This window comes from Thunnus thynnus, chromosome 21, assembly GCF_963924715.1.
Source record: "Thunnus thynnus chromosome 21, fThuThy2.1, whole genome shotgun sequence".
Lineage (NCBI taxonomy): Eukaryota > Metazoa > Chordata > Actinopteri > Scombriformes > Scombridae > Thunnus > Thunnus thynnus.
This window is the reverse complement of record NC_089537.1, coordinates 10,690,304-10,717,298: the sequence shown is the minus strand read 5'-3', so window position 1 is coordinate 10,717,298 and position 26,995 is coordinate 10,690,304. Positions and strand designations below refer to the sequence as shown.

Genomic DNA, 26,995 nt, shown 5'->3' with positions numbered 1-26,995 from the left:
GAACACTTTGGTTTCCTGGTTGTAAAAAACTTTGGTTGGTGTTTGTTGCTATGTGGATCATCACTTGATAGATTATTGTGAGGAACTTTTATTAATTATATATTAACATTTATTATTGTTGACTTTGGTTTGTATTAGAAAATTAGACCCATTATTCTTCATTAAGGACTGATTGATGTAATAGCAAATGTCATGTGGGAGCAAATGCAAAATGGCTTATAAATGATCTATAAAACATTAATGAATTATTTATTAACCAATAGCTACGATTTATAGACCATTTATAAAGGGTGCCTTATTATAAAGTGGTTTATTTCTATCATGCTTGAATAGGACTCTGAACTTTTAGAGTGACAGATTCCTCTTTTCTCTGTAATATTGCAAAAAAGACCTCAGTGGGTGAAATACATGACTGATCTCATTTCAAATCTCAGCCACTTTCCCCACTGACAGAGCTGGTGAACCAAACATTTCATCTGTTCAAACCTGCAAGTCTCTCCCAGATACAAACCCTCAGGGAGCGTGAATCAGCTTTTCTTTGTGACTTTACTAAGGCTAACGTTCAATCAAATGTCATTCAATGTAAAAGCAGTCTTCTCTCTCTCCCTTTTTAGTGTGTGAGTGTGTGTGAGTGTATCAGAAATAACATTAAACACCAGATAGCAAAGCAGTATAATCTGTTTTGGTTTATTATCAATCTGAATGTTACTTTGTTCACACAAAATATATAGTTCTCGTTGAGGCTCTCAGTATACATTTCAGATAGCACTATATGGGGATTCATAAAGTCATTCATCGTCTATACACAGAGGGAATAATCTGTCATGTTGCACAAAATATCACAATATACCAGTGATGAATGGACAAACAAATGTAGCAACAATTCCGATATAATTTCAATATATTGTTACTATCGATATGGGATGACATGATAGTATCTTTAAATAGAAGCATAACTATCTCAGTTGGTATATTTCTATTACATTTAATATTAAGAGAGATGTTTATGTAACAAACAATTCATGGTGTAAAATCATCGATGCAATGAGGAATAGAAAACACCTGATATGTTGATGTAAGTATCATGATCCGTGAGGCATTTTAAGAGTCAGAGCATCTGTGGGTTTTTAATACAGTGAGAGTGAGATGTCTGGACCCAAAATACAATACACACACACTTCAACATCTATACATGTGATGCTGAGCATATAGTAGTTGATTCAGATCACAGAGAAGGAATAACAATGTGAGGAGTTTATTTCCAAAATGCTATATGTCTAATTTGAACACATCAATTCATTAAGGGGATATAATCTGTACAATATTATGATTTATACAGGCAAGAAGTTAATTTACTTTACATATTATTAATCTTAAAGTTTGTTTAAAATGTGCCAATAGTCATTTTATAAGCATTTGTATCACTTTTTTCGACATTTTGGAACAAAAATCTTCACTTGACATCACGTAAACAGCTCGTCAGTGGCACTAAAACGGTAGGTTCAGGGACAACTTCGTACATCACAGTAAGAGAGGACCAGGGTTCATATCGACAAAAGGGTCTCATAGTAGGAGTGCTGATCTAAGTTCCCACATCAGATCAGATCAGGCCCCACTTGTCTGCACAATCTCCTGAATCCCCCAAAACGACACAGATCCTAGATCAACAGTCGTACTCTAAGGCAAAATTGGCGGATATGGATCCAGGTGAGATATCTGGCACAACATTCATAAGTATACAGTATATATAGAGGTGAAGAGGAGGGAGAGACAGAGGAGAGAAACAGAGCGAAGAGAAGGAAGGGCAGAAGAGAGATGTCAGTCTTGAGTGGGCAGAGGAACCGGTGCTCAGCGAGCGAGAAGAAGGTGGAGGGAGAGGGGTGGGTAGAGGACGCCTTCACTGAGGAAGCGCTTTCAGGATGGCGTTCACCTCCTCTGCCACGGCTGTCAGCGCAAACTCAAACTGCTCCTGAGGAGGAGGAGGTGGAGGAGGAGGAGGAGGAGGAGGAGGAAAGGATGCAGGGAGAGAAGGAAGGGAAGAAGGGAGAAAGTTTTAGCTGGTTAGCTTTGAGGTTAAAGCGTGTGGTGTGTGTGTGTACGTGTCTACAAGTGGCTCAGGAATGCTATTTCAGAATGATTGGCACATCCTCCTCCTCCTCCACCTCCTCTTCTTCCTCCATCTCTCCTGACCCTGCCTAGGATGTGTTCGGCCACAGACTCCAGGTGAAGGTGAACCACTCTCTAGGCCTTCAACTCAGGGTACACACGCAGCCGGCACCGCCATCGATCCAACCAGGTGTGTCTTAAAATGGAGCTTTTGAGTCAAGCTGTCTCTCGGCTCTGTGTGTGTGTGTGTGTGTGTGCGTCTGTGCATTTGCTTGTGAATCTGACTCATAGTTTTCCCAGAGGAGCGTAAAAGGGGCAGATTGATGTTTGCCCCATGGACCTGGTGTTTTTATATTCCTCTCCTCTCCCTAGGCTGCAGGCCACGGGGTCCACTCACAGAGAAAAGGTACGTAGGAGTTTGGAGGGAACAGTCTTTAGATGTGTCAACACACAGCCTGCCATAGTCTGGCCTGAGGATAAGCTAAATCAATACGGGGGAGTCACTGGTGGCCGTGCCTTTCTCTTTGCAGTGGAGATTACCTGGAGTGTTCAGGTTTTTCTATTTTTATTTTTGTCTTCTGATGTTGTGATGGGGCCAGAAAATACATCAATACATCCATCTATATCCGCGCGGCTGTTATATGCGCCTATATCTAATCCCAAGTTGGGTCTCAAGTTCTTTGTATTAAAAAAGATACTTTTGAAATCAGTTTTTTGCCTGCTGAGAAGCAAAGAGTGTCATGTTGTACACATTTACACCACTGGGGGGAGATCAATCTCTGTTCAACAGATCAGAGATGGATGGTTAGTATAAGGAAGAAAAATGGTCACACATGCTTTGAGTGCTGCATGTTGATGTCTGTCAAAAAGAGTAACCAGAACAAGAGGGGAAATAAATGTCTTTTTGTTTTCTTTTACAAGTTCTATCCAAAAACAAAGTGGCAACATCACGAGGTAAAAAAAAAAGAAAGAAGATAATTGCTTGTCCAATCCTGGAAACCTAACTCTAAATTTCATACCTCATTCCAGTCTAATTTCTGTGTAGTCTCAGCATGGAGCCGCAAAGTGGAATCAACAATATTCCAATATAATTTCACTCAGACTTGTTAGAAAGAAGAAGAGAGAGTGAGTCTGCTTGAAAAGCTTTTCCCCGCCGTACAGAAGCGAAGCTGTAAAAGCAGCATTAATGAACCATCTAGAAACACTGGAGTCGATTAGTAAGCACCAACCCTGCGTGAGGGTAGCTTTTATTATTATCATTATTATTATTATTATTATTATTATTATTATTCCTTCCAATTAACAAGAGTGAAACAAAAGATACTTCCTACCTATTGTTTGCATAAGTTGGTGAGAGGAAATGCTTTGTGCACACTCTAAACAATTTTCCAAAATGGTGTGAGGTGGAGGGTCTGCTGTGATATAAACTGTTGAGACTAAAGAACTGAAGTACTAGCACAGATTAGACACAAGTATGACAAAACGTATAGAGATGAAAGGGAAATAACACATAAAGAACATATTTTGATATTTGGTAATCTTTCAAGTAAATATGCCAAACATGTTTTGGTTTTAGCTTCTCAAATGTGAGTATTTGCGGATTTTTTCTATTTCATATCATTGTAAATTGAAAATCTTTGGGTTTTGGAGCGTTAGCTGGACAACACAAGACATTGAAGGCATCACATTGGGCCTTGAGAAACTGTGATGGACATTTTTTCACAAATTTTTAAAATTTCATGTAGGGCTGCAAATAAGGATTACTTTCATTATCAATTAATCTGACAGTTATTTTCTCAATTCATTGATTGGTCTATAAAATGTCACAGAAATGGTGAAAATGCCCAAGTCAAAGGTTATGTCTTAAAATTTCTTAGTTTGTCTCAACAACAATCCAAAACCCAAAGATATTTAGTTAACTATCATGTATGACAAAGAAAAGCATTAAATCATCACATATGAGAAACTAAAAGTAGCAACATTTTTTTGACATTTTTACTTAAAAAATGGCTAAAACAATGAATCAATTACCAAAATAGATTTTCTGTCGATTGACTAATAGATTAATCGACTCTACTTTCATGGACTAAAGGATTAATGGAGAGAATAATAGGTAGATTAACAGATAATATAAATAACTGCTAGTTGCAGCCCCAGTTACATCTACTTAATGCTCTCTGTCATGTAATTTACATCGTATTAAGAAGAATGGTGCCTTTACACTTGATTTTGATTAAAATCTGTCTATAAAATGTGTTTATTTGATAGAAATTAGGAGAAAATGTTATAATACTGTAGAATCAAAGGCAAAATATTTCAGTGAGAGAGGATCCTGGTCAGTGTCTCTGTGTCTTGTGATAAATGTGGAACAGTGAGTTATTATCTTCCAAGACAATGTTTTTCTAATCCTGCAGCAGTTATCAATTACCACATCATTTCCCCTGATCCCGTGCACATGAAGTAGACAATCGTCTGTTTGAATGACTGCAGCCCCTCCTCCCTCCCTGCTCCCCTCCTGCCCCCCCCCCCCGCCTCCCATCTCCCCCACCTCTCTAACTCAAAGCCAGGGACCTTACCTTTGTCTGGACCATGCCAGCTCTCTGGTCTCTCAAGTGCTCCAGGGTAGCGGCAATATCAATCTCTTTAGCACCTGCAACAGACCGAAAATTGGACTGAGTTCAAAGCAGCAGAGTAATCCAGCTCACATCTGTCAATCTCTCTTTATACTGGGCTCCCTTTGGAACAGCGCAGCGATTGAAAATTATTACATTCATCCCTCGAAAGACTTGGACGAGAGCCACAGACTGTTTCTCGATAAAATATGCAAGAGGATATTTTTGGGGGTCTGGGAAATGTGCAATAATACATTCAAAAATGCTGGCTTCTCTGTGAGAATCTTGTTCAAAAATTGGTTTAGATTATGTCCAACTATAAAGTCCACTAAAAGCTTTTTGATACACAATATCTGACTCTCTGTGTGTGTGTGTGTGTGTGTGTGTGTGTGTGCAGAGAATCAACAAAGTCTAATTAAAATGATTTATAGCCTTTCCAGCAGCCATACTGATGATTAACCTATGCAACAGTTGCTCGCCTTCAACAGTGATCAACTGCTGTTGAGTTAAATCTGTTTTGGCTTCGAAAGTGTGTGATGTTAATCTGGAAATCTTATTCTACTTTCAGATTTACGGATTTGAAGCAGCATGCCAGAGCTCATTTGTGAAAAGTATAAAGTACGGGGAGAAAAACTGGAGAGAGAGCCCCTGAACTCTCAAGATGTTTTTGAAAGTGAGGCAGAGAAAGGAAGCAAAAGAGATAGAGCAAGAGTGAAAGTGCATGTATGTGTGTGGGTGAGAGGGAGAAAAAGGGGGATTTAATGCAGCTGGACTTAGTACTCAAAGTACTCCAGTGCTCCGACAAGACTTTCATGTCTCAGAAGGGCTGGATTCCAAAGTTAAGCTGAAGAGAGGCTCTTGGACCAAAGGAAAAAGCTTTGGAGAGTGAGATTATGTTCATTTTATGCATTCTGCTCTGGAGCAGAAAACAAAAGGTTAAAAAGAGAGCGGGTAGCACCTTTCATCACCGCGGGCAACACTGCATTTGTCACTGAACTAGATGAACTCCATCACGATGGGTCAATCTTATTACTGTTTTACAGACAGTGAAGTTAAGGTCTGCATCAGAGCTTCCTAACCTGCTCTGACGGGCTGGGATTGCAGGAGGAGAGGGCATACAGAGAGTGTGGAGCAAAGGGCGGAGGTCAAAGGGCAAAGGGCAGAGTGTAGGCTAAGCTATGCAGGGCTTTCAAGTGACGTAAGGCAGCCTTTGGTGGCCACTGTGTAGGAACACCAGCTCCTGTGCAACAATAGCTGTGCATATCCAAATGTGTATAACTTGGATATCTGAAAATAATTCAATAGAAAAACTTAATGGATAATTTTGTAAGACAGCTAACAAAAAATACCTCTTCAGCTAACTCCTGCCTTGTTGGCGATATGGCTAAAATCATGGGTTTGCCTTGTCAAAGGAAGCTAAAATTTAGAACCAAATATACCTTCAAACAGTTTCTGTTATGCCACAAAGATCCTTCGCAGGTAGTTCTTCTTGCGCAGTTGTTTTATATTTATTTCGACTCCAAATAGACTCTGTGATGGTGCCAAGTTACTGTGATTTGGGACTAACTGCATATTTCCATCTTTGACTGTGTTTTTTCATTATATGATGCTAACTAGGGACCAACTCAACTCAAAATTGCAGAAAATAAAGTGTAAATGCACCTGGAAGTCCAGATTTTGAACATACTGGCAATCTGGGGCAGTTTAGTTTATATTTGTGTAAAACAGGGAAAACAGAAGACAATATTCAGGGTGAGAGTAGGATGCTTACTGTGGACTATTAAAGAATAAATCAATAATAAAATAAACACATTGCTTCCATTAAATATTAAATATTGATTCAAGCGTTGAAAACCATTGGAGCAACTTTTTGCAAATTCAGATTTTGAATGGATTTTCCCTTTAAACATTTCATTTCCATGCATGTGCTATCTAAATTCATGTTGCAATTGTGATTCAGGTCAATATGGCATGACGGTAGCTTAAATAGATAATTACTAATGTTGGTGTAGGTTTCTTTTTCATTTTCTCTGCTCTGTTTTCTCTTTGTTCCACTCTCTCCACTCCTAGCAGCTCCCTCCATGTCTGTCTCTGTCTTCGCCGCCTTTCCAGGCCTCAGAGAAGTCACCCTCTAATGCATCCCCAAGACCCTCTGTGGAAAATGAGAGGCTTTAGCGTTGCCAGGGCAACACTTCAACACAAGCAGAAAGAGTGAAAGGGAAGCCATTGATCGTTACCTTTAGCCATCCTATTGAGGACCATGTCAATCAGAATGTAAGTCCCACTCCTGCCAGCTCCATCACTGCAGAGAGTCAGAGAGACAGAGAGAGAGATCATTAAGGTGGCAGAGTAAAGCTCTACATGCTTTAATCTGAGAGTGTTTTTCTTATAAGGAAACAAATTGCTCATTTACATCTGCATCTGCTGAGAGACTGTAGAGTATATTTAAACACAAATTAGTCTATGCAGAGAGAAACACACACACTGCTCCATCTGTTTAAAACCTGACATTGCAGATAAAATAGAATACTTAAATAGCAAAAAAATCAATAATAATCCTTAATATTCTTGTGAAAATACCTGAACAGATCTGAATATTTGATGCTCCAATAAATGTGATTATGTTAAACCTTTGCACACGAGTGCATGTGTGGTCTTGAGACTTGCTCGGCTATTGGGGAGAGGGGAATGGTTTCTGAGGCACACTGGGGACAAAGGCTTTTAAATGCATGCACCTCAGGAGCAGAGGAGAGGTTGAGAGGCCATGGGCGGTTCGAGAACAGCTTTTGGAGAGCCTTGCTTTTCCATTACTCCAGAGATAGTCTTATGAAAAGCCTCCCTTTGTGCCCGCCGGCCATTCAACGGCTCTGCATGTTAATTGCAAACAAGGCGTGCACATCTCTCTAATAAAGGCAAGGCCAATAAAACAGGAGAGCGGCCTGAGCACCACTGCTTCATTAATCCACTGCTAGACACTCGGTCCGTACAGCTCCCCTCAGAGGGGGAGCGGGCTGCCTTGGCCCCACGCATGACTTAACAGGATGTGACTATTAAAAGTGGTCAGACAGATACCTGGTGTTTAATGCAAACCAATCAAAGCCAGTTAACTAACTCAACCAAATGGGAAATGGAAGTGTCTTTGGCTGAGTGTCTTTGTGCCACACTATTTCCATAAAGACACAGCCAGTGGAATAAACAGCAGCTCCACTGGACCCAGATAGAGTAAATGGACTGAGCGGGTTTAAATAAACAGCCTCTCCCCTCCAACACACAGGCCACGACAAACACTCGCTCTCCCAATTCAGCGGGGCGAGCCACTGTCACAAGGTTCAAATAGTTATACTTGCCTGCAGTGAACAATTATCGGGCAAGATCGACCCCGGTAGCACTTGTTAACCTTTCTGAAATAAGAAAAGAAAAGATTGGATGTTATTGTTAGCTTGACTTTCTTAAAAGCACAGGCTGCTAAATCATACTCTGGAAACAAGACTGATTCTTTTAGCTGAAATAATAACAACAGCGACAATTAAAGCAAATGAGGGAGTTCTGGGCTGAGGTCCGGATGAAATTAATGGCTGCAATAATCAAAGGAACAAACACGATCCTGAGAGATGCCCCCCTCCCGTCAATCAATCACTTTAATTTGAGGATGGAGAGAGAAATCCGTGTCACAGCACCTAAATAAATTGAGCATCATTTCAAACAGCATTATTGTGACATGTGGGTGATGGATGTGGTGGTGTGATGTTGTGATTGCCGACCGCCGACGCATTAACCCCGGCCAATTATGAATGTTATACACCACAGGCACGGTGAAGGCCAACAAGCCTTTTCACACCCCGCTGTTGCCATGGAAACTAACTACACTGAGAGCTTCCATGTCTTTCCGTTCTTTCGTTCTTTACCTTTCAGTGACAAAATGAAAATTAATGTTTAAATATCTTATCATATCTCTGGTTTATCTAGTTTGTCCACTAGTTTCTTTGTACATTTTCAACAATAGTTATTATTTATTATTAGGAATATGTAAATAAAACAATATATAACCATATACTATGATATACTATAATATAAATTAATGTGTCAGTTTGCAATTGCTAATACTATTGCACTCCACTACTAAAAGCAATAATAATGTGTTGTACCTTACAATTACATTTGATTATCATAATTATATTGCAAAATATACTCAAATATTTTATTGTAAATATTGCTGGATTGTGAAATATTTTCTGTCTTTTTATTATTTCTGTTATGTTTTCCCATTTCCTTTGCTTTCTGTAGTGATTTGTCCTCACTTTTTGCATTTTATATGTTGTAATTGTGGATTTTCCAATGTATTTGGACAATGGGAACTACAACTGTGAACTACATTTCCCATGTGTACTTGCATGACAAAGATATGCTGTATCTCTGAGATTCTCCTTTGTCAAACATTTGCCTTGAAAGTGTGACTGAGTGCTTGGCTTTATTATTGAAATACTTGCAATAGACCTAACTGTGCAGAGCCTTATTTTCTCTATATTGCTAAACATTAAAATATGATACAACTAGCAGTTTTGATTTGATTATCTTATATTAAAGTGAGGCTTATTTTACAGTAGAAATGTTTTCTTTTTGTGTATTTTGCATTCATGTTCTTTTTTTTTACACACTACACTACATTGCATTTTTATATTTGAAGGTTGTTGAATTTCAAATGCATGAGTAAAATCAGAATATGTTCTTAGTCAAAGCGCATACAAAGATGGTTGGAGTTCCCATGCAAGCCAGAGGAAGGAGCAGTGAGAGGAGGAGGGAGAAAGAGAGTCAGGAGTGAGAGAAAGACAGTTTGTGCACAGGCCTGGCTGAGGAGACACAGTTTCCAATGATCACTTTTGTGACTATGCAACTGGGCTCATATTACTAGCTGCAACATCACAAAAATGACACTGGCAACCGCAAAATACCGAGTTGGCCGAAACCGTGAAACCGTGAGCGTACAGTACACCGTGTGGATCTGAGACCTCTGAATCACGTAATGGTGGTCAGAGAGCTTTGGTGTTACATCGAAGCAATGTGGATGTCTTAACAACAGTTCGGGGGATCGCAACAGCAGAGCAAACCTTTTGTATGTAATCAAAACACGGGACAAACTTGCACAGCAATATCATAAATAAATATAACCGACTACACGCTACACCCAGTTTAATTTTAAAAAAATAGCACCAAAGGATGACATGATAACACTGTACATCCTCTGTTTTTTCTCTCATCTGCATTACAAACCAGAGGGACAGACTTCCATCCACAAATCAGATGCATCTATTCTCATTTGGAGGGCTTTTCCTATCCCTCCTGGGTTTTCCCAAAGGGGCTATTTCTGCTCTTCTGCCAGAACACATTATATGGAGAACAGAGTGAGGTTATTCAGTCACTAGCGTTCCCCCTCTCCCATGTTTTTAGTGAGACAGCTCTCATTTAATTGGGTGTTTGAATTAGGTGTTTTTTTTTTTTTCTTTTCTTTTCTTCCCAAGCCAAGCCAGGCAGTGCGGGACTGTTAATTTGCTGCATCACATGTGCTGGAGGGAGGTGAGGGAAATAGGCCCAGGATGAAAGGGATAGTACAGAAACACAGTCCTTATTAGAACAACCATTCGCTAGGACACCAAAAGGCAGAGGGGCAAAAGGGAGATGGACCAGAAAGGCGCTGACAGAATACAGAATATAAGGGAAGGTGATTAAGAACAAGCTCAGGATAAAGGCCGGTCGTAAAGGTGGTCTGTCTGTGAAATCTGCTGAGCGTCAGTAGTCTGAGGCCAACAGACGGGGATCTCCACTATACCTGCGGAAGTCTAACAGGGTCCTGGCCGAGTTGGGGATCCCGCGGTCCATCCAGGACAGGAAGTGGAACTGTGTGACGGTGCGGGTCTCATTGGTCTGCAGGTTCTTCAGATAGAAGCTCCGCACCAGGAAGTCCTCACACCAGATGTGCTCAGACACCAAGTTCACCTAAATATAGACCATTAAATATGCAAAGGTTGGTGTTGAATTTATTTAATTATATCTTCAGATAGAGGTTGCTTTACTGTGCACATTGGCCAAAAAACCCAAATGCCTTAAAGGTTTGGTTCACTCAAATTTAAAAAATCATGTGATATCTCGTCATGCAGATGGATAGTTTTGGTTTTATGTGGCTATGTGTTGGGAAGCACAAGCTCTAACTAACTATATATTTTTGTTTCATTCTGTTTATATCCACATAGTAAAACCTTTTGTTTAGAGAGAAACTGCGAGGAGAAAGGTGGACACAATTTTTAGTTTCTAAGCAAACTTTAGAGTCACACAGAGTCTTATAAAAATGGACTCCACCAAAACACCATTGAGATGTTTCTCATTTTTTTTTGGAGAGTCAAAGATTTTCCCAGCAAGTTATTCTTTTATTTCTTATTTTTAGAGATTGCAAATAAATGCCTGCCTATTTTTCCGAAAGCCTTGATATCCTCTTCAACCAGGTATGTGTTCGAGATTTCTTCTGTCACCTGAATAAAAGTAGCGGTGAATGAATTTCATTTGTGGTGCCTTAAGTGTTGAGAAATTGCATTTGAAAAACCCAACAGCAACATGTCTTTGCAAAAACAGTGTCCTTGTACTCAACAGTTTTCATGGGGGACTATTTTACTCAGGATAAAGTAGTCCCACTGTAAAACAGTGAGGTCTGAAAATCATTCAGATAAGTCTCTGAAAAACATGATGAATTTTTTTCATAATTTTTCAACACTGTGGGCACCACAAACTGAATTCATCTCTATTTTATTGGGGTGGAGTCAGACACATCTGCATGACTAGATACCACGGGAGCTAAGTGAGAAAATATGATTTTTCTGTGATTTAGGTGAACTGATCCTTTAAACTTTACAGCATCCAAGTGTTGTGACTTCAGCTTAATCTCTTAAATACCTCGTAGATGTGGTAGACATCAGATCCCTCATCTGGCCAGTAGTGGTGACACTGCTTCACTCCATTTTCAGAGAGCGGGGTCAACATCACGATGACGACGCAGCCGCTCTCCCACACCATCTACACACCGGTGGAGAGATGTCAGACAACCCTCCGACACATCCTGAGACAACACTCATATGCGTCTGTATGGCATTACAGAGGCACTAATATGTAGCTGAACTATGCCACTAGGAGCAGCATATTGCACATTAGCATTACAGGCAGCTTTGTATTAGAGTGAAATTGATTTCTTAATCTCGGTGCAGGAAGTATGAATAAATGTCACCTCTCCGCGTGTGACAAATGATAAATGTTGGGTCGACCAGCAGGAGGGCGCGTCATGTGTCGCCCTCTCTCAGTCGTCTGAGCTAGATCACAACATCTACAGTGCTGCTGCTCCATTTCATCTTATCACAATCTAATGTGTCCTTGGGAAAAAATATAGGCCCACGGCAGCCATTAGGAAAATGAGGAGGAAACGCAGGTTTTATGATTGCTATAAAAACACAATGGCCTTGAATATACACTAATCACAAGCTTCTGTGATCCAGCCCAGTGGACACATTACACGCTAACTGTGCCAACTGTGCCAGGATGTGATGAGATTAGGCAAGGTGATAATGTTTGGGAATATTATCCATTTAGTCTTGTAAGGTTTGACAAATATTTGTAGGTAGTGTGAAAAAGCTGTGTTATTTATTTTCAATCTTTAACTGGTGAAAAAGACATCCATCTGCTCTTTTTTAATGCAATAAACAATTTCCAGGCTCCAAAAAGAAAAACACCTACTATCCATCACTTGTATGAAAGAAGAAGGTAGAATACAAAAAGCCTGAAATGACCGAGGTTGCTGCTCTGTGAACTCATGCTGATTGACTTTTTTTTTTTTTTTTGCATTGAATTCTGAGGAGGAGAGGGGAGCAAGGTAATAGCCAGTGATGAAGGGAGGGAGAGGAGAGTTGGATGGAGGAGTGAAGGATGAAGGGATGGAGGAATGAGAAGTGGAGGATTAGAGCAGAGCTGCCTTTCAGAGCGCTGCCTGGGGCCGGTGTGGATTAGATAGGACAGAGCAAAAAGATTTGCCTCCTGCACGGCCCATTTGCATGAGAGTGCCAGTGTTTCCCCTGTTTGTTTACTTTTAATGGGGGGAAAGAGTGTATTTTTTCCCCTGCCACAATCCAAGGTTAACCATATTGAATAATGAATGGCTACTACTTATTCCCAGACACAGCACTGATGTTCAGCGTGTCAGTCAATCTGTGTCTAATTTTCCATTATTTTCTGCTTAATTGGAAAGATTTAGAGTTGAGTTCCTGCCTAAATAGCCAATTTCATTAGATAATGGATATGCATTTATTCACCTGGCACAGAAAATAATGGCAGACAAACAAACAAATAACCAAAATAAAGAAAGAGATCCAGAGAGATAATTATCAACTGTTTCATTTGAGGCACTTTCAAATTTAAAAATACAGAAAACGTGGCACCTTTCATTCCTATTTGAACTGAACTCAATCAAGGTACACTTTTCAGATAATAGCTACTGAGTTTTTATGTTTTTAATTAATTGGGACACAATGTGAGGACTGTGTGTTTGTTTTTTTTTTAGTTTAAAAAGCAATTTACAACAAAAACGTCATTCCAGACCAGACTGAACTTGGCTGTACCATCCTTCCCTAGTCACAAACGGGCTCCGCATCTGTGCTAACACAAAGTCAGCATTATCATAATGATTCGAAATGAGTACCCGTTCAGTACAAGACGCAGAGTGCAGAGTGCAGAGTGCAGGGCCAGCTGGTCTGCCAGGATTTATGCTCCACACTTTTATATCCTGGTCACGGCTAGCGAAGTTACTTCACCATATGGAGCTTATGGTCCCACTAATTACTACAGTGCTGCCCTATTAACGCATAAGAACGCCATTTGGCAATCATGCATCATTTAAGGCATACCTCCACACAAGTCGCCATGTTTTACAATAGCCTATATCCAGTGATTAATGGAGAGCTTGTCTGACATTTATGGACAAGGGAAGGAATGCAAATAGCGCTGAGAAAATGCAAATATGAGCAAACATCAGCATTATTATGAATAATATTAGACTTCTTGTGGGTGTTTATAAGTAGACTACTATATACACAATGAAAAGCTGCAGTTTTGTCGTACATATTCAGCTGTTTTATCAGTGTTCAACCATTAGATTTGAGTTGTAGAGTTTAAGCATCAGTTTTTCCTAAAAATAAAAACCCAGTGATCTTTGAAATACCCAAAAGGTCATTTAACAACATTTACAGCTGTTCTAAACATATTTTCAGAATCCTCAAAGACTCTTCCAACTCTCTGGATGAAAAAACAGTTCATCTGTTGCACAATAAACAAGATATTTTAAACAGCTTCTCAAGCTGTGCCTTTTTCCTAATGCACACAAAAATGTTTGCAGGAAATGACATATCCTCTTGCTTGTACAATGTGAACCAAAATTAAGTATTATCAGATGTATCGATATATGTTGATGATGCTTTTCAATATCTGATATTTTCATGCAAAATAACATTCATATTTTGCTTGTGTTTTGAAAAAGAGCAAATGTCCTTTACAGCTACCTGAATTAGGACATCAACCTTGAGAAACTTTCATGCTACAGTTGAAATATTTTTCTATCTAGATGGTTAGAAGAGTCTTTTAGGATTTGGAAATACCTTCAGAACAGCGATAAGTGTTGCTAAATGAGCTTCTGGGTTTTTCAAATATCGCTGGGTAAATATTTTTCAGAGAATAGGATGCTTAGATCTGTGGTTCGAATAATAAACGGTAATGGTAACACATAAGTGGCATAAACTGGAGCTACATTACTCCCACTTTGAGGAATTCCACCATTGCTGAAACACCAAAGAGAGAAAGAGAGTAATCTAGATCCTTGTTTCTTGGACCAAGAAGGAGACATCACAATCACACAGGAATGGGTAAATAACACAAACCAGACACATACAGTAGAAGCAGCTCTACTGTGGTTATTCCAAACCCTCACTGCTGTAGAAACAAAACAGCAAAAGATGAAAGACAGACAGTGAATAAGGATGGGTTTTACCTGCCAGAAGTCTGCCACGGTGGAAGGAAGCGGGCCCTGCGAGGCGATGTAAGTAGGGTTGCGAGGGTCATGGTCCATCTGGGAGAGAGAGATCAGAGTGTGACACAGTGTTTGGGCGGGGAATGGTGGATGAAAACATACTGTCTGCATACAACTTCCATCAAAGCCTCCATCTGGATGGAGAAAACAAGCTCTTCTTTTCTCTGCTGTGTGTCTTCTTCTCTGTCATTCATTCAGTCTCTCGGAAATCTTTTTTCTTCCTGTACATCTTGTCACTTCCTTTCTGTCCTCAAGATTATCTTTTACTGGACCTGATACGAGTAAATTGGAATATAACAGATATTGCACACTATTTATTGGTAAACTGTGAATGTCATGTGGGCCAACAGCAGAGGTTGAACACAAATTTGAAGGATAGGATTTCATTTAATCTTGTTTTTGTAAAAAAAAATGTTAAAGATCAGTCTCTTTGAGCACAATGTTGCAAATAAAGACTGAGGAGGACCTTGAACTTTGCTGTATTTTCTGTCTATCTAGTAAAAGTTAAGCAAACAGGAACCTCTGGTGTTTATGCCACACAGCCAACTGATATTCATACTTCCCATTGCAAATGGAAAGATGAATGTCTCTCTTTAAAAGGATACTGAAGCTGTTTGAAAATATTCTTGTGCCGGCACCTAATTGGACCGTAGAGACTAAACTTCCAACCTACTGAATATTCAAAATAAACCTTCAATAACTCAACTTGCCCATTCATCATCTCATCGTTCAGGAATGATTTTTCACTACAATGTCTTCATACCAATATGCTTCTTCAAATTGCCTTCACATCTCAATTTTTTTTTTTTCTTTCCCCCCAATGGTTTGACATGTTTCTGCATGAAACATGAGATTGGGATGGGACTTAAAGCCTGGAGGCACTTGACGTGAGAGAGCTGAGTGTTGAGGTGGGACATAATGACATGGGGCGACTTGATTTGAGGGATGTGATTGAGACTTGATTGAGTAGGTGTTGGCTGGGTCGCCTCCAAAATCAATGATCACATTTTATTGAATGAATTTTTATGCGGACCCTTGAGTGCAAGATGCATCAGTGAAAGGATGAGAAATGGGTGCGTATATAATAATGGTAAAGCATGGTAAAGTAGTAGCATTATTGATATATTTTTGACATATAATGACAGACGACACACCAGGGGAGTGTATTATTTGTGTGAGTTTGGGAATACTGTACATTTAGTATTATTTATGGCAAACCTACGATACAGGTCTGATATAAGAAGAATATTTATAAAATTAAGGTGTGCCTGTCTCATTTCTTGGCATATTAACCTGCCACTGAGGGACATCCACAATGGGAATGGAGGCATTTGTGCAGTCCAATTATAAAAGAGAGCCATTTGCAAAAGGAGACATCACAGAGCATAACATCAAGAAACACCACGACAGCAAGTCACAGGGTCATATTTAATGACTTCCTTTATGTACTTGAGTTTTTATGATAAAGAGCAATATGTCAAGGACACCTAACATCTAGCTTTTCTACATGTATTTCTTTATTCATACTCTGTTTTTTTTTCTTTTTAAACTACATGGACTCTTTTGTCTCGCACATGGACCTTGACATTCACCCTTAAAAGGAAAATAATTATGGAGCATTTCTTCATGGCTTTAATATTACCATAATACTTTTCTCTCCTCATGTTTAATATCCACAACAACAGGATTAATTCTTAATGCTTTAAAAGGCTGCTACAGTCATGAGGAACTTCAATCCAGACATGAGGAACTTCAATCCAAAATGACAAATTAAAATATATATTTTTTTAATTATTACTCCTCTCATGTCTGTGTTTGGAATTTATTTTCATTATGGTGGATTAAAAGTGATTAAAAATTGTTTTCTTATGGAAATCTACTTCCAACCAGTGATAAAAGGATAGTGTTGGTTGGTCTTAAAGGGTTCATTTTGATCGTTTAGAGATTTTTAGCAGTGAAAAATGTAATGATACGGATTCCTCAGGTTTATACTTTAAATGATCTACACAGCAATTATATTATAAATGCAGAAAACGTTCTGTTCATTACCCTGTGTTACACTTCAGTTAGGTATAACCGTGCTGTCCAATTTTCTCTTCATCCTTCCTGGTTGAAATTCCTCACGTGGTTTTGTAAAGAAGAAGAGAAAAAAAAAAAAATCTCTCCCACTGAAATGAAAGGATGGTGCCGAATGCTAGTGCTGCCACTCTGTTTAGCCAATCTCAAGGACACAGACATGCTGTAGCTGTGTGCTGACATCCCTGCATGAATACTAAAGCGCACACATGAAAGAGTAGTCCTGCGTTTCAGCTGTCCTCCCCTTGCCATTGTGGGGAGAAGATAGACTACAACAAAAAAAAAAAAAGGCAAAGAAGCACTCTTTGGTTTGAAGTAAAATAGCTTGTACTAAAATAGCTCCTGGAGAAGCGTCTCAACTTTCAACACCTTGCTATAGCACCTTGACCCCATGTTTATATAAAAAAAGAGACCTCAGAAGCTAAATGGTGGACTGAGCTCATCCAAGATAGTCTGAAAACAAAAGAACGGAGAACAGGTGGGAAATAGAGAAGCCACATGGCCTTGGACTTTGTAAAAAGGCCAGACTAGACAAAGGCAACCAGGCTTTGACCACATTTTGCACATTCCTCCGAACCATTCCTCGCGCTAATGATGCCGTATGTCTGGGAACGCTTGTATCAGTTGTGGTCAAGCATTAACCGCTATGTCACCCTTTGCTTTGCAGTGAGCTCAGATCGCCCCTTCCCTTTGCTTCTCTGACCCAGGATACCCAGAAAGAAGCGACATATTATTTACACGTAGGCCACTGCCTGAAGCTAATGAGGAGGAAGAAGCGGCATTGACAGACATAATTATCACAGTTTTGCTGGGCCCAGCCAGGGGTCCCTTTTGTGGTGTAATTACTGTCCTTTCATCCGCACACCACTGCATCTGCCATTACTTCACCCATCTCCTACATCCATTTGTGTTTCTAGATCCATTTTTTTTTTTTAAAAACTGCACCAAACAGCCTTGGATAACTTTATTTTAATCCTCTTTTGATTACACCAAACGATTTTTTCTTCCCTTGACAGATTAACTTTAGTTAGTGTTACAAACTTATGCTATAAGATGTCAAATGTCACACTACAGCATTGTTTAAATGAGCTAAAAACCTCTATGAATATGCCATTAGAGAAAACTGAGGCATAAATAGAGCATCTAAAAGTCTCCATTGTTTGTTTCTGAAGAGTAATAGGCTTTTAGTGCAGCTGTGTGTGCCCCCCTCATCTATCTCCTCAGAAATTTTGGCACTGTATTTGAAATGCATAGTCTCCTGTTCCCTTTGATGCAATCCCTTTTCAGCAGCCTCGGGGGAAATCATGACTGGCAATGTTTTTAGGGAGAAATACTAAAAAAAAATAAAATAAAATAAATAACCTTAGCCCTCTCCAACACTGAGGTCTTTCTGGATTTGTGGGAGATACATTTGTTTAGTCAAAAATAATATATAATTCTTTTTAGTGCAGATGAAAAAAAAAAGGGGTGCGGCCATTTGAAAGCAGTGAAAGTAACAATGTGATTCAACAAGAAACAATGAATCCACTGAGGCTCCCAGTATGGAGAACAAAGTTTTAAAAAAAAGATCAATGCACTTGGATCGATGACAAGTCCTTTGAAACATCTTTTATCTCAAAGTAAAATCCAAACACAACAGGTGCTCCTTGTTCAAAAAAAAAGGCTTCAGAGACAACAGATATTAGCTGTAATGTAGAACCATAATGAATAAACAATACTTACTATTGGACTGGCATTGATGTAATCTGAGTTGCCGTGGTTATTCTCCGCTTTCAAGGTGATCCTGGAATGATCATCTGTAATAAAGATGCATAATTCATCAACACAGTTTTCCACTGTTTTCCTCCCTGCACAATAACAACAGAATTTTGAGCAGCAATGGAGGGATATGAAACTGAAAAGGCTAAGGGGGACTGCAATTTCATCAGACTTTCATCATACACACACACACACACACACACACACACACACACACACACACACACTATTCTGAAGTCCTGAATTACTTCACCTTCAATAAGGAATGTTCCAAGTGAAATAATCATAAAAAAATGTTATCTTAAGAAGTCTGAGTCTTCAAATCCTGTTTTTCTTAGACAAGTGAAACTGTTGCAAGATTCATATGATCTGTTGCCAATGAAGCTGAACCCACTTAAACACATTTGCTTTAAATTAAAGCCCCTGAAAAAACTTGGCTTCAAATGTTAAGGATTGTTCTGTGTAATTGAGCAGAAATTAAAGTTTAAAATGCCTGAAATATCTTCAGGTGTTTTTAATCAAGAGTTTAACAATCAAAAATTCAGTACTGTGTGGGTGTGGTATGATCAGATTTGATTGATAATGACCAAACAACCCATCAACTGTCATTAAATAGTAATTCAAACGTTGCCGAATCCTGATTTGAGCAAGGGAATATGTGACATCACCTTTTTCTAGCTGGGCCCTGCCCACTAAAACCAGTGAAAGAAGCACAGAGAAAAGCAAAATAACCAACATTGTTCAACCTTTAACAGACAGTAGTGTGCTCACGTAAGACCCAATTTCTCATAAGAGTGGAAGCTGATTGAAAAATGAATTTTCAGGGCTTTTAAGGGTTATTACTCTTCTAGTATGAAGACTAAGTAATTTGATCCAAGAGAAGTCTCAGAGCAAGTTGATTTGCATTGAAAAGAACATTTTGTCACCATAATGACATATTTTTACTGGTTTTCAGTAAAATAAGGAACAAAACTAAGCCTCATGTTACATGAGCATGGAAGTCCTTTCTTCCATTCAGTCTGTGTAAGTTTATAGTATAACAAAATGATTTCATATGCTGATGAGGATAGTGAGATGTGGCTGAAAAGCTCCCTAAAAGCTAACAAGTGGACCTCTGAGCTGATTTTTTTTGTCACACATATGTTTCACAGTGTACTTTTGGCTTGATTATCCAACCAGTTTTATGTTCCTCTTTAAAGGATCCTTCCACAAACACAACAACGTTTTCAGGAAAAAAATTTACAGGGTAAAAAATGTGTTCGAATGGACTCACATACGACGACGGCGTCTGAGCGGTTCCTCTTGGAGTTCTGCTCGCCCTGGCCTACACTGCAGGCGCCGGGCTCTGCCTGGTAGGAGCACAGGGCCTCCCACTCACGCTCCAGACGGTTCTTGTTCTTCAAGTGGTCCTCCATGTATGACTGGAGGAAAACAGACACCGCCTTAGCTGCCATTTCACAAGACAAGCCAAAAATCATGCAGAGGAAAACTGCATTCATCACAAAATATGGTTGTAAAACAAAACTCCATGTTTGTTTTTGAAGCAAATTTGGATTGACTGAACAAGAAGCTTCATTATATCAGAGCTGGTTGGAGATAGCTTGTTGTTTTTTCTTTTTCACTGCATTTTCCTCACCGAGAATCAACCAATGAATAAACGGGAGCATAACAGTAAAGCCTTGACAACCTTTCCTTTTAAAGCTATGATCAGGTGTCATGGAGCATTATTGTCCTAAGCTGCTGTGTAGCGTAACAACTGGGTGAGGAGGAGGAGGCTGCTGAAGATCTAGGTGGGGAAGGTGCGCTAATGTTTGCGTCTTTGTGTGTTTGTGCATGTGTGTTTGACTGAGAGGAAGGGGGGGAAAAAATCCACAATTAAAACTCCTGAAAGGTTTGTCTGCATTGGAAATACTTCAGGGGTGTTTCAATCACGTCCCTCACTGCTTGCACAGCCACTGATAAGATTGTCTGCATTTAAGCCGTCACTTGGAGAAGACAAAATTGAATTCGCTAGAGAGACAAAGATGGAAAAAGAGAAGGGGGAGGGGTAGAGGCCTGTATGTGTGTGTGTGTGTGTATTCTCCCAAACCAGGGCAAGTCTTAGGGAGCTTAGAGGTTGTAGCTGGCAAGACGAGTCTTTTTTAGCGAGCGCCGTGTTTCGCTTTCTGTCCTGTATCATGGCTCCCCTCCCGACGGGGTTAAATGGTTTAGTCCGCTATTGTGCGAGGCAGAAGATTACAGACTCATAAACTGATGTCAGGGATCAGCTGGCTAATACAATGAAAGTGATACCCAGATGTGCTGGGTTTTATCCCATATTAAAGGCAGTATAGGTAGGCTGAGCGGAGAAGTGACACACCATTGTTACATCCGAGTTATTCACTGCTGTCTGTCAAAAGGGAAATCCAAGTCTTTGCACAATATACACAATTCCTACTTAGATGATAATCACAAATAAGCTTGCCCAACCCATAATAGGCAATTACCCTTTGATGGCTCAAGAATTCAGATGTCTCCTGCATGCACGCAAAGGATATTAGGTGTCTTATAAGAACATTAGAAATCCAACTGACGATGGAAATCAAAGTTTATTGTTAGATACGGTACCAAAGGTGCCACTCAGGTCTTAAAAGCCACACTGAGAACAGAAGAAGCAACTCTTGTGATAATGCAGCTGCATAATGAGAGAGCACAGTGTGTTCTATCTGCACCATTAATGACATAAAGTGTTATTTCTGAAATATAACAGTAGACTTTGAACCATCCCTGTCAGGAACTTTTAATTTTATGCATGCAAAAAATCTCAATTATCAAAAAAAATAAAGGGAAGAAAAAAAACACTAGTTAATGTCAATTCTAATAGCAGACAACACACATGTATTTGCATGTGTGTTGTTGTGCATCGCCTACGCAAACACACATCGCTGTCTTCCCAGGAAAATGACAGCATGCCATTATGGCCACTTGACAGAGCCTGTCACCACTGTGCTCTTGTCACCCTGTACAAGTACTCTCTGCTTGCCAGGCTGACAGCATTCCACCTCCCCTACCAATATTACATCTCCATATACTTGATACATCCACTCTGAATTGCATCCCATTCTATTCAAACGATGCCCTGAATCGATTGCATTCCAAATTCATATTTTCGCTGCTTAATACAATGCAGCCAGCAGCCCCTTATCAAGCCCTCCCGTTTCTAGGGGGAGGCAGTGGACCATGGCGTATTCCAGAGACAGGGTAACGAAGGTTTAGTGAATGGGGGGATTATGTCTGCCAATCAGGGGGTTGGGATGGGAGGCCTGGGTGTCAGGGAAACAATGTCTAATCCTTCCTAAGCAGTCTCCTCGGCAGCAGAGGGTGCTGGGTGAAATCAGGATGAAGGGACAACCAGGGGAGCCAGACAAAACAGGTAACACATTACTGTCAAGCTCCACTGTCAAATTAAAAGGAACAATACTGGTAACAGTTTGTACAGGGAGCTTTATGATATGATAAACAGCTGTGAGAGGTGAAAAAAAGGTATTAATATGTATGTTTTTGTGTGACTAATAATAGCTAAATGAAAAGAACATATTGTTTTGCGTTAAATGGGGCAGCACTGCTTTTGTGCTCACAAACTACATTTAAAATTGTGACTAAAAGTCACTGAGGGTAGTACATGCTGCATGGCTAATTTCTTTTGCCTGAGACTATTTTCCTTTTGAGCAAATAATTCATCATTTCTAAAAATTGAACAATAACTACGCAACATTATGAAAAAGTGCCTCAAGCTACATAATTATTGATTTTTCTTTTCTTTTTTCAGGGGAGAGGTGATTAAGCCAAGGGAACACTACAACAGCAGCAACTGTATCATCATTTTGACCCTGTTTCTGGACAGCGGGAGAGCACAGACAGAGGATATTTTGCTGTGTTTGTGAGGAAAATCAAGTTTGGTGACTGTACAGTGCTGTCCATGGTGCTGAAAGGACCCAGCACTGCAGCAATAAGCACAGACATGCGGCCACATATGCAACACGTTTCTGCATTATATCTGGTAATCGTTTTTGACCTTTTTAATCATTTAGAAGGCAACGTTTGCAGGGTGTAGCACCATACTGCAGCTGAAGAGGGCGAAGAGAGAGGATGGGAAATGTAAGACAGCAGAGGTGTGTCAAAGCTCTGAAAAAAAAAACACAGCCGATGACTCAGCACACACAGTCATCCAATTTCAGGTTTTGAAGTTGTCGTTATGCAAGACTTTAAAAGTCTGGAGGTGGGCTGCACGGTGGGGTGCAACATTGTAGTTCATTTAGCCCGACAGCAGCAAACTCTCGCTGTAGCGTAGTGTATGTGAATGTGAGTGACTGTGTGTGTGTGTGTGTGTGTGTGTGTGTGAGGTGATCGGGTCTCAAAAAAAAAAGGACCCCCAGCATGTGTGCTTTGGAAAGCTGGGTATTCATCATCCTTCTCCACACGGTATGAGCTCCAAAGAGCGAGAGAGGGGAGATGAGAGGAGAGGAGAGCAGAGATGGGAAAATATAGGTCTGAGATCAGCGATAACAAGGCAATCTCACACATGGTTTCATGTGAGATGGCATTGGAATTTTAAAGAAGAACCCCTATAGGACATCTCCATGTCAATCACGGCATGAAAGAGAAGTAAAAGTCCCTGTGTGTTTTACCTTTCTACATTGTAATGCCTGCGATGCTGCTGTGAAGAAACTAGGGCTAATAATAACAGCTCCGAGAAATGATTCACTGTGCCTCTTTTGTTATTGCAGGGCTAAATGCTTTTCTATTGTCAATGTTTTCAAAGGGGGCTTCACAAACAAGCCTTGACGAGTGCAACAAAACCCATCTATTACCACCAATACAAGGCATTACTCAGATTCACTCTCATTCATTATAGCCTCCCAATATAAAAGCTAGACATGCAGTGTGATGAATGCTCTCTCCATTAATGGAAACACTGCAAGGCATCTATCCATCTCTTTTATCAAGCTTGTCTCAAATGAATGAAGCGAAAGTTGTGCAAAATTAAAACAATCCATTGTGTGTTTGTGTGTTGAAGGAACCAAAAGCTTTTTCAACCCCCCTCCCCCCCCAACCCCACCCCAAAAACTAACCCTAACAAAATTTCTAAAACATCCAAATGACAATCAGATGGGTAATGATATTTCACTTTTCAGCAGCTCTCATCACGCAAAACAATGTCTGCCTTATTTTGCAGCAGCGGTAAAAGAGACAGAGGGGGTAAAAGATGAAAATGACAGAGGGGAGAGAAGCAGGACGGAATGATAAAGAGAGAAAATGACACACTAGACGGAGGAAAAAGTTGGGAGGAAAAAAATGAAGACAACAGTGCCAAGATGAAGCAAGAGGGAGAAAACAGCAGGAAGAATGATGGAGAAAAACCCAAAGATAACAGGGTTCTGAAGGGAATGAGGTGAGAGAGGGATGAAAAAGAGACACGTCCTGATAAACAGAAAGAAATCAAGCTGTTGGTTTTCAGCGCAGGGCTTAGCATATCCATATACACAGGGAGTTTTTAAAGCATACACTATAATGTGAGCTCGCTTGAAATATTTGAATAACATGTTCTTGTAGCTTTTTCTGACTTACCCCCACAGGCCCTTACAGATGAACTCATGTACCCCTACATCCACATGACCTGTCATGTTCCAAATACGTTCATTTGAATTTATTTTAAGCTGGATGTTAACATTGTTAATTATATAAAAGTGTATACTGTTAATATTTTTTCATACAATTGAACGGTAAATATTTAGGTCGCTTTTGTCAAGTTATTTGCATTCGTACTAGCAGAGGTTGGACCTTTCAACTATGAGTTCATTACTTTTATCTAGCGTTATCTATTTCAGCTGTTCATCCATTAATTCAGCTATCTATTTCAACCATTTATCCACTACCTGAAGTTATTTATTTCAAGTTTTACATGATATACTATTTTTAGCTATCTATTTCAACTGTTTATCCATTGCTTTTAGCTATTAACTTTTTTAACCATCCGTTACTTCAAGCTAGCTGGCTATTTCAGTTGTTTATCCATTACTTTTAGCTACCTGTTTCAACTGTTAATCTATTACTTTTAGCTACCTGTTTGTCCATTACTTTTACCTAACTACTTCAAGTGTTTATCCATTACTTTTAGCTAGCTAACTATTTTATCCTTTTATCCATTACTTTTAGCCAATTACTTCAACTGTTTATCCATTACTTTTAGCTATCTGTTTCAACTGTTGATCTAGCCTATTAAATTTAGCTACCTCTTCATCCATTACTTTTACCTAACTACTTCAGGTGTTTATCCATTACTTTTAGCTATCTATTTCAACTGTTTATCCATTACGTTTAGCTAACTATTTGAACTGTTTATCCATTACTTTTAGTTATGTTTCAACTGTTAATCTATTACTTTTTGCTACCTTTTTATCCATTACTTTTAGCTAACTACTTCAACTGTTTGTCCATTACTTTTAGATATCTGTTTCAACTGTTAATCCATTACTTTCAGCTAACTATTTCAACAGTTTATTTGTTACTTTTAGCTGATTATTTCAACAGTTTATTTGTAACTTTTAGCTGTTTCAAGTTCTCTGCTTGCTTCCAACTAGTTTACATGCACACTCACAATTGCAACATGTGGTGTAAAGATGTTAGAGGTGACTCAATATGTGTGTGTGTGTGTGTGTTTTTTTTTAATGTATTTATTTCTAATCACTCAGCAACTGTGAATACCTGTGGTTGGGGATCACAGATCTATAACCTTGACCAAATATAATTCTTAAGAAAAGCAATGCAGTTTCTAAAACTACAAAAACCCCCCATCCATATTGAGTAAGACATGATGAGATGTTGCAGTTGTTTACATGTAACAATCAGATACTAAGAACCACAAATGCTCTCTGAGGGCCTGACAACAAACCACACCACACTCCACTTCCATTTATTCATCTTCTCTCCTCTCATGACACTTTTGCTACCACATAAATCATCACTGTTTCTGTGTTCCTTACCAGTATCATGTGACCAGTGGAGATGTCCATGTTGGACGGCACTGGCTCTTCACACCAGGAGGAGGTGCTGCTGCGGGTTGACGGGCTGGCTACAGGACCATCACTGAATTGGGATGACACACTGTTCAGCCGCGAGTGGCGCAGTGTCTCTGGCCGCTCGACACGTTCTGATGTCCGGATCGCCATACGCTGGCGACACAGCTCCTGGGGATTACAGGAGATGATGGTGAAGCTCTGGATCATCATAAACGCAGGGTGTTTTTTCTTACACAGGCCCCCTTGAAAGGTTTCATGTATTTATCTTCTTCTCATGCACATAATAATAGTTTTATGTATGTATGTATGTGTTACATGCTTATCCTTGCTGTAAGGAGCTGAGTTCTGTAAATGCACCTTGTAAAATCCTGTATCTCGGCTGACTTGATCTGTCCTTACTTGTCTGTAGATTAATGGCTTATCCTGGTGGATTATGGAGCTTATACTAATTATGTCAAAAATACATGGTTGAGAAACCCTACACGATTTACAGAATAAATTCACTATTGTCACACCTGGCTGCCACACAGCCACTATCTTCATTGTTTAAGAGAGGATCTCTTAGTTGAGAAAAAACATGATCTTTTACATTACAATCCTGCACAAAATCACCACACACACCCTGTGGAGCAAAAAATATATTTTATACAGGGAGAATTTGGGACCACTTCCCAAAAATAAATAAGAGTAGGCTCTATCCATCACTCAAATAACCAATGGAGATAGAAATGCATTAACCCAATTGTAAAGTATAATTTTAGATTTTGATTGATATCTCCAGATTTCTGAGACTTGCTAAAAAGATTGCACTGCTAAAAAAGATTAAACCTCTCCCAATGACTCAGCTTTTCTTCTATCATGCCACAGTGCATCAAAAATTTGAAGAGCAGGCATTATCTCTACTATTCTTATATACAAAATGCGAATAAATAGAAAAAGTGAAAGAAAAAACCCATATTGCCCAATTTCTGTGATCTTAGACATGTATAAATAAACACATGTACGTCATTCTTATATCTGGGTTTCTCTGTTAAATTCAACATAATCCGTAAACCCCATTATGTTCGGTTTTGGGAGGCAAAGCCAGTCATTTCTTCAGAATTCATTACCATACTCAATTAATAACAGCAAGGGCAGGGCAGGCCAGGGAAAATGCCTTGTGAAAGCACATGCTATCTCATGATCTATCATAGTGATATTTCCCTCTGGAGCGCAGGGCCCTCTAAGCCCTGGTCTTGGATCAGCTTTGCCGCCGTCAGACTTTAATGATTAGAGCT

The 26,995-nt window shown here is 39.5% G+C and overlaps 1 protein-coding gene across 1 annotated transcript in view; it reads right to left on the bottom strand.

Moving 5' to 3' along the window:
* Positions 1 to 671: 671 nt before the first annotated feature.
* Positions 672 to 26,995, bottom strand: part of ptprn2 (protein tyrosine phosphatase receptor type N2) — a 133,963-nt gene continuing 107,639 nt past the window's right edge. The window contains exons 13-22 of the mRNA XM_067578215.1: positions 25,683 to 25,886; positions 19,934 to 20,081; positions 18,625 to 18,698; positions 14,788 to 14,865; positions 11,658 to 11,777; positions 10,543 to 10,709; positions 8,066 to 8,119; positions 6,956 to 7,020; positions 4,683 to 4,756; positions 672 to 1,969 (exon numbers count right to left, since the gene is read on the bottom strand). Coding sequence (XP_067434316.1) covers positions 1,898 to 1,969; positions 4,683 to 4,756; positions 6,956 to 7,020; positions 8,066 to 8,119; positions 10,543 to 10,709; positions 11,658 to 11,777; positions 14,788 to 14,865; positions 18,625 to 18,698; positions 19,934 to 20,081; positions 25,683 to 25,886 — 1,056 coding nt within the window. The 3' untranslated portion in view covers positions 672 to 1,897. The remainder of the gene's footprint in view (positions 1,970 to 4,682; positions 4,757 to 6,955; positions 7,021 to 8,065; positions 8,120 to 10,542; positions 10,710 to 11,657; positions 11,778 to 14,787; positions 14,866 to 18,624; positions 18,699 to 19,933; positions 20,082 to 25,682; positions 25,887 to 26,995) is intronic.